At 38.5% G+C, this 8,966-nt stretch overlaps 1 protein-coding gene across 1 annotated transcript; it reads right to left on the bottom strand.

The window, feature by feature from the left end:
• Window positions 1-493: 493 nt before the first annotated feature.
• Window positions 494-1,009, bottom strand: LOC132630763 (RING-H2 finger protein ATL74-like). The gene has a single exon (XM_060346351.1). It carries the CDS (start codon window positions 1,007-1,009, stop codon window positions 494-496), a length of 516 nt encoding a protein of 171 aa, XP_060202334.1.
• Window positions 1,010-8,966: the final 7,957 nt, after the last annotated feature.

Genomic DNA, 8,966 nt, shown 5'->3' with positions numbered 1-8,966 from the left:
CAAATTCCCATCCTTAGCTTAAATCAATTACCTTATAGGTTAATGCATAATTTTTACAACTTTCACTTAGCCTAATTAATTCATCTAAGTCCGATCGGATTAACCATTATTAATGGAATTTAGAGGATGCCTAATACCTTCCCTCTAGGTTAGTTGAACCCGTACCTAGAATCTTTTTGGTTTCGTAGACTTAAATAAAATCAACTCTAGATAATTACTTTAATAAACTTTAGGGTGCCTTAATTCACCGTAAATAATTAGGTGGCGACTCTTAACTTTAAATAACCCCGGAATTACCGGAATGTTATAAACTATTTTGACTTAAGGTTAAAATAGGGTATAACAACTACTCATCTTAATCTTTACGTGGCCAAAAAGAAAACAAAATGAAAAGACAATTTAATATAGCAAAAGCTGAGAAAAGGCCTAAGTGGTATTACATTACATCTATCTTCAATAAGAAAGAGGCGTATTTGTCTCATTTCTTCACTAGTCATGGTTCTACTGTGGCTTCACCATTCAAAGAGTGCCGACAATTCGGGCACGATGAATGTGCCAAGAGCCATTTATCAATACATGTCACATGAAAACCATGTTTACATTTTGGTAACACACGAACCTTCTCACCATCCACAAATTCTCCAAGACAAATTGGACATTCACTCCCTGAAAAATTTACATTTCCATAAACAACTACAGGAATTTGCCGTAAATTTTTCTTCTTGATCCCTTTAGCAGCAACAACTTGTGACTCCTCTGCACTACGACTACAACGAAACGCGCATCGCACAATAGAATTTAAACCAAGTACACTTAATAATGCACATAGCAAAACGGCAAGAATTATGATCATATTGGTGTCGAAATTTGAATTATGATCATACTGGTTTCCATCTATTGGTGCCATACTTTGGTCTGTCTCAAGAAGAAGCCGGTGATGGAAATTCATTACTATGTCTTTAGCTAGCTGATCAAGAATCAATCCCTGCAAGTCAAATAACAAAAACATCTAAGTAATTTTTTAATTTTTTTTGAGCTAAAAGGAGAAAACTAAGAGCCTGTTTGGATGGGCTTATGCCTATAAGCTGTTTGCAGCTTATAAGCTAAAAATAATAAGTTGAGGTAGTCTAACTTTTTTTTTTTTTGGCTAGCTTATAAGCTAAAAATAATAAGTTGAGGTAGTCTAACTTTTTTTTTTTTTGGCTTATAAGCTGTTTTCAGCTTATAAGCTGCTTTAGATAAGCTAAGTCAAATGGGCCCAATTATTTTTTTGAGCTTATTTTAAGCACAAAATGACTTTAAGCTGGCCAGCCAAACACTCAAAAAAACTGAAAACAGCTTATAAGCAACTTATAAGCAACTTATGAGCCAATCCAAACGGGCTCTAAGTCATGTCGGACGAAATATAGTCTAGTGGTATCTGTCGAAATCTTCCATATAATAGTTGTAAGTTCGATTTCATTACCCCTTTCCCTTGCAGTTTACTAACCAATATGTAATGGAATTTTTTAAATGATAAATTGTAAAAGATTCGAACTCTGCAATTCGAAAAGATTAAAAAACAAAATATTTGATTTTTTTGATGTGGAATATTATGTTTGATTCGTGTATTGTCATTGGATCTCTGCATATATTTGTTAGGTCTTGCACTTCGAGTATCTTATTTATGTATGATAGTTACTGCTCCTTTCTTTCCAGACTACCTTATCATGAGTTTCTCGCTTTAATTCTCGTTTTGATATTGTTTTGATATGCTTGTCCCTATCTGACCTTTTGTCTTGTTCACTCTTGAGCCGAGGGTCTTTCGAAAACAGCCTCCCTACCTTTCAAGGTGGGGGTAAGGTCTGCGCACACTCTATCCTCTTCCAAACCCCACATTGTGGGATTCTACTGGGTATGTTGTTGTTGTTGTTGGAATATTATGTTTGAGAATGTTAAAGAACAAATTTTTCTGGAGGAATAAGGTGGAATGGAGGAATAAGGTGGAAAAGCAAATGCTAAGTGATGGATATAAGAATTTGGGACAGCTTGAGGTTATTCCTCAAAATTTGGTCCTTTTGGGACCAACACTAAACAATAGTGCAAACAAAGATGGAGATTTTTCTTACCGTAGTTTAACCTTGCTTTTTTTCTTTGCTCTTAATACTAACTTTGTTTTTCCCTCAAGATGTTGTCGTTCTTGCATGAACTCAGTGTGATTTAATCAGAAAAATTTGCAAGAATAACTAAACCATTAAGTCAAGAAATATTTTGAAAGTGTAGTTCTTACCTAACCACAAAAAAAAGGGATTTTGGTTATGGCTACCAAATCCAAACTGAATCCATTTAAATGTACGCAGGTTACCTGCTCAAGTTACAAGGTTGCAGAAATTCGAGAGCTAGTGGAACATTTGATTGCATTTTTTTTTTTTTAACTGAATCCATTTAAATGTACGCAGGTTACCTGCTCAAGTTACAAGGTTGCAGAAATTCGAGAGCTAGTGGAACATTTGATTGCATTCTTTTTTTTTTTTTTTTAGTTTGATTTGAGCATAATCATAGAGACAAGTTTATTTGAGCATTATAAATGGTTTGAACAAAAACATTGGCATCCTAGTCATTCTGAAATATCTTTTGCATCTTAAAAAAACTCTTTTAATTTTCACTGTCTACAAGTATCATTGCAGCTAAAAGTCTAACGGATATGGACGCTTACCTTGCTATATATGTTATTTTAAGATTGACTCTTTTATCTTCTATCCTTAATTCATAGAATAATTGTGTGGAAAAAACTTTTAGTCTTGATATTTTGGTCACACCCTCTAAGTACGACTTGAGATGAAAAGCATGTTGCTAATTTTAGTTTCTGGTACAAGTGGTTTACACCAGTTCTAATCTTTCGGTGTGATTTGAACTGCTTCCTAATCCCATGAATATTCTAATTGTTGGGTGAAAAGTTTGATAAATTGATGGAATTGTAACCCACTTACAAAAAACGATTTTCTATTCTTTCCTTAGTTTTATCATTAATATGATTACCATAGTGCATATAAATATCTCTAGAATTTAAAATCTAAGATATGGAAAAATGATGTAGATGATAGGAATCAGCTTTTCTCCATTAGTCCTAAACTTCTCATATAATGACGTCAGTCTAAAACTTTGGCATGGAAACAATTTACTCCCTCGGTCCCATTATAGTTTGTTATTTATGGTGCCATCTAACTTACTGAAGAACTAAGTTCTTCAACGGTACATAAGAAGTAAATTGCGAAATAAAAAATCACACAAAGATTTTTACGCAAAAAACTTCTTGCTTAAGGGAGACAAAAACCACGACCTATCTCCAATAAGATTTTCCATATCTCCACTAAAACACTCGATCTATTTTAAGATTACAACTCTTATAACCTTATGAACTAACCACTTCAGCACGTTTCCCCGTTTATAATTCTTCACTATATGTAGATAACGTCTGCAAAGACTCTACCCAGTCTAAGAAGCCCCTTACATTTTTTTTATTTATCTTTAAGAATTGATAAGTAAATACAAACAGAGGGCCGGCCCACTTTACCTTGCAAAGATATGAATTGTAAAACTCTTATTCCGAGCTGATGATCTAGAGATCATGTCATCGCCCAATTGTTTTTTTTTTTAAGTATATGTCGCAATTTTAAAATAAAACCCCATCTTATGTACAAGGGAGGTGTGACACCCCATATCATAGAACCATGGTTAGACTTATATCATTAGAGTTTTAATGGAAAATCTGAAGGTTTGAATGTTTTGCGAAAATAGTTGATAGGCCTACTTCGGGCAGTCATAACCCCTTGATTAGTTGAGAATTTGGGAAAGTACCCTTAATGAAAGTTGTAGTACGTAGAAATACCTTTCCAATCATATAAGGACTAGACCAATCAGAGATTAGAGGAAGGAGAAATGATCATTTCAACATGGCTAATAGTAAGGTGCTTAAGATTCAATAGAATCGGCTAAGTTTTCGATACGTCTGTCTTCCAGCCCAATTTTGTGAAAATACGTTGAAAATTTGAGAAAACTCAAAATACAAAAGTTGTAGACCTTTGAAATACCTTTCGAACGATATATTATGGGGACAAGCAGATACCTGCACAAAAAGTTATACTCGTTTTACTGGACAATGCGTAGTTTGCGTGAAGAGCTGCATGAAGGACCGTCAGGTGCGCGATCGCACACGCGAGGCAGTGTAACTTCCCTTGCTGCACAATCAGATAGGTGGTCAGGCCTTTAGCTGCACAAACGCGCACTAGGAAAGTCATTTTAAAAGCCCTAGTTCATTCTCTACACCCGAAATAAAAAAATTTACTCTAGAAAAGGAAGCTCTCTAGAACCCAACTTCCTCCAGGGTCCTCCATCATTAAAGGTAAGTTCTAATGATGATTATAAGTTAATTTCAATTCTCCAACACCTTATGTATGTATGATTTTTTTTTTAAAATTTAAGCATGCATGACATCCGCCTTAAGAGGCATTCAGAGATACAGATTGATCTCTTTATCTTATGTTATCTTCATACTTTCATTATTTTTTTACTTGTTACTCATGCCTTACATACTCGGTACATTATTCATACTGACATCCTTTTATTCGTGGACGTTGCGTTCATGCCCGTAGGTAGACAGGGAGACGGACCAGCCCCCTAGGCTGCTTTATCAATGATTGTACAAGAGCGCTCCATTTGTTTTGGAGCTGCGGTTCAGCTGGTATTATTCTTTTGTGCACATATATAGGCGTGGCAGGGTCCTGTCCCGTCGTTATGATATTATACACTTCGTGTAGAAGCTCGTAGACAGATTTGTATAGTTAGATGTTCTGTGACCTTTTCAGTCCACATTTGTCATATCATTTTGGCAGCCTTGTCAGCTTGTGTATGTAAATATATGGGCATAGTTTGATGGATAATAAATAGATGTGCATTTATCTCTTGGAGTCATGCCCTTACAGATTATGATATTTATGAGTTATCTTTGTGGTCCACGTAGATATGATTATGAGATGTATGTCAAGAGGTGCTCGATAGATTAGTTCCGGGTGCCCTCTGGTTGGGTCGTGACAAAAGTTGTATCAGAGCAGTTCGACTTAGGGTTTGTCTACGAGCCGTGTCCAGTAGAGTCTTGTTTATGAGTGTGAAGCGTGCCACACTATAAACAGGAGGCTTCGAGGCATCTAGGAATGATTGACCTTTCTTTCTCATCTTATATTGTGCGATAGAGCCATGTTTTCAGGATTTCCTTTTTCCTGACTGTGTTATGATTTCAGTGATGCCTGTGAAGAGAAAAGCTACAGAGGCCCAGAAGGGAAAGTGAGTGGCCGGTAAGAGAACTGGACGGGTACATCTTACAGATGTGGAGAAGGGCGAGTCCTAAAATTAGGTTCCATCTCGGTCCTCTCACACTCCGCCTACTTCAGAGGAGCATAGAGAAGCTCCAGCTCCAGAACCCTCAGTTCTTCTACCGGATGCCTCAGCCCAGAAGATGAGAGAGACTATTCAGTTGTTGACTCAGTTAGTAGCCGTTTAGGCCCAACGACAGGGTACGGGTCATGGTGATAGGGCTGTTAGTGCCAGAGTTCGTGATTTCATTAATTTAGACCCTCCAGAATTCTTTGAGTCGAAACCAAATGAGGACCCGCAGAACTTTATAGATGGGATGTTGAGGACATTGCGGGTGATGCATGCTTCAGATATTGAGTTGGTAGAGTTGGTCTCTTACATATTACGGGATATGGATGTTCATTGGTATAATACCTGGGTGGCTTCTAGAGGGGATAATGCACCTCCACCCGTGTGGCAGAAGTTCGTAGATGCTTTCCTTTGATATTATTTGCAGCCATAAATTCGACGGGCCAGAGCTGATAAGTTCCTAAATCTTAGACAGGGGAACATGAGTGCTCGGGAGTATAGCCTTTGTTTTAATTGATATAGGAGATCGTGTCTATTGGTTTGTGAGTGGTTTGGGAACACATTTGATTGATGATTTCTTGACGGCCTCATTTCAGGAAGGTATGGATATTTCTCGTATTCAGGCCCACGCCCAGAATCTTGAGGAGCAATAGCAGCAGTGGAGGGGTGGCGTGAGCATGATAGGGGTTATAGTAAGAGAGCCGGATCCTCAGGTGCTGTTAGTGAGTTCAGAGGGGGTCAGAGGCAGCAGTATTCTAGACACTCCGGCCATTCAGCAGCTTGTGCACCTTCACGATTTGCAGGTCAGAGATTTGATCGATCTATTTATTCAGGATCAGGCCAGAGTTTCAGAGCGTCGGGCTCCCAATATAGGGGTGATTCAGGCCAGATAAGGCCACCTTTACCATGATGTACTCAGTGTGGTAAGCTACATTCTAGACAGTGCTGCTTAGGTTCGGATGCTAGTTATGCCTGTGGTCAGCCAGGCCATATTATGCGTGACTGTCTATCGAGAGGTGGTAGAGGTATAGTTCAGCCTATAGGATCAGCAGTAGGTTCTTCATCATCTGTATGCCCCCTAGGGAAAGTTCACAGACATCAGCAGGTCGTGGTAGAGGTAGAAGAGGAGCGTCCAGTTCAAGCGGTCCTCAGAACAGTATTTATACATTGGCTCGTCGGCAGGATCTTGAGTCTTCACCTGATGTGGTTACAGTGCCTTCTCATGAAATATATGGATTGATTGATCCAGGTTCTACATTGTCATATGTTACTCCTTCTATTGTTGGTCAGATTAGGGTGAAACCTGAGTCGATTAAACCTTTTGAGATATCTACACCTGTGGTGACGTAGTGGTAGCTAGACGGGTATATAGAAATTGTGTGGTTATAGTCTGTGATCGTCGTACTATGGCTGATTTGATTGAGTTAGATATGGTAGATTTTGATGTTATTATGGATATGGATTGGTTGGCTTCTTGTTATGCTAACGTTGTTTGTAGGATGAATATGGTTCAGTTTCAGTTTCAGTTTCTGGGAGAAACAGTTCTAGAGTGGAAGGGTAATACAGCGTCTCCGAGAGGTAGGTTTATTTATTATCTCAAGGAAACGAAGATGATTGCTAAAGATTGTATTTATCATTTAGTCCGGGTTCAAGATACGAAAGCAAAGTCGCCGACCCTTCAGTCTGTTCTAGTAGTTAATAAGTTTTTAGATGTATTCTCAGATGAGCTTCCAAGTCTTCCACTAGAACGGGAAATTAATTTTGCCATTGATGTGTTACCAGATACTAAGCCAATATCCATTCCCCTTTATAGAATAGCACCTGCTGAATTGAGGGAGTTGAAGAAGCAACTGAAGGACTTGCTTGAGAAAGGCTTTATCAAGCCTAATTCGTCGCCATGGGGAGCACCTGTGTCGTTTGTGAGGAAGAAAGATGGCTCTTTATGGATGTTTATCGACTACAGACAGCTGAATAAGGTTAAAATAAAGAATAAGAAACACTTCCAAGGATTGATGATTTATTTGATTAGTTGCAGGGTGCCAAATAGTTCTAGAAGATATATTTAAGATCCGGGTACCACTAGATAAGAGTTAGAGAGAAAGACATTCTGAAGACGGCCTTTAGAACCAGATATGGTCATTTCGGATTTCGGGTAATGTCGTTCGGGTTGACTAATGCACTGGCGGTATTTATGGATTTAATGAACAGTGTATTTAGGCCTTTCCTAGATTTGTTTGTGATCGTGTTTATCGATGATATCCTGGTATATTCTCAATCTGAGGCAGAGTATGCAGATCATTTACATGCTGTCCTTAGAGTTCTTCAGGCCCGGGAGTTATATGAAAAGTTCTCAAAAGTTCTGGTAGAATTCTGTGACTTTTCTGGGGCACATTATTTTAGCTAATGGTATTCGAGTGGATACCCAGAAGATTGAAGCTGTGAAGACTTGGTCGAGACCTACAACACCTACGGAAGTTCGTAGTTTTCTGGGCTTGGCAGGTTATTATAGAAGATTTGTAGAAGTCTTTTCTACTATCTCTGCACCACTGACAAAGCTGACTCAGAAATCAGCTAAGTTTCAATGGACAGATGCTTGTGAGCGCAGATTTCAGGAGTTGAAGAATAGATTGACTTCTTCCCCGGTTCTGACACTTTCGGAAGGATCGGAGGACTACGTCATTTATTATGATGCTTCAGGTGTTGGACTAGGTTGTGTGTTGACGCAGTATGACAAGGTTATAGCTTATGCTTGAAGACAGTTGCGGAGACACGAACAGAACTATCCCACCCATGATCTAGAGTTGGCTGTGGTGATTCATGCATTGAAGATTTGGAGGCACTATTTGTATGGTGTTCATGTTGATATCTATACAGACCATAAGAGTCTCCAGTATATTGTTAAGTATAAAGAGTTGAATTTGCGTCAAAGGTGATGGTTGGAGCTATTGAAATATTATGATGTTATCATGTTGTTTCATCCTGAAAAGGCGGATGTAGTAGCCGATGCCCTTAGCCGCAGATTCATGGGTAGCTTACGTGATGTTCAGCCAGAGAAAAGAGATTTAGCTCATGAGCTTCAGTAGTTCGCTAACCTAGGAGTTCGATTATTGGACTCGGGTGATACGGGAGTAGCTATTCAGGATTCAACAGCCTCGTCTTTAGTAGTTGAGGTGAAAGAGCGCCAGTATGAGGATCCCATGCTAGTTCATTACAGAGATACATCTCCCTAGAAGAAAAATTCACTATTCAATATTTCTGTAGATGGGGTTCTCAAATACCGAGGCAGGCTATGTGTTCCTGATGTTGCAGGATTACGTCGCCAGATTTTGGGGGAGGCTCATTGTTCCCGTTATTCTATTCATTCGGAAACGAAAAAGATGTATTATGATATTAAGTTAATTTATTGGTGAGATGGAATAAAGAAAGACATAGCAGAGTTTGTAGTACAATGTCCTAACTGTCAATAGGTAAAGATTGAGCATCAGAATCCTGGTGGATTATTGCAAGCTATTGAGATTCTGACTTGGAAATGGGAAGTAATTAACCTG

Source organism: Lycium barbarum, chromosome 3 (genome assembly GCF_019175385.1).
Source record: "Lycium barbarum isolate Lr01 chromosome 3, ASM1917538v2, whole genome shotgun sequence".
Taxonomy (NCBI): Eukaryota; Viridiplantae; Streptophyta; class Magnoliopsida; order Solanales; family Solanaceae; genus Lycium; species Lycium barbarum.
Note: the sequence above shows the minus strand (reverse complement) of the source record. Positions and strands in the feature narration are given on the sequence as shown.

Coding starts and splice junctions, on each gene's coding strand:
- LOC132630763 (XM_060346351.1), bottom strand. CDS start 1,009: ATGTTTTTGTTATTTGACTTGCAGGGATTGATTCTTGATCAGCTAGCT.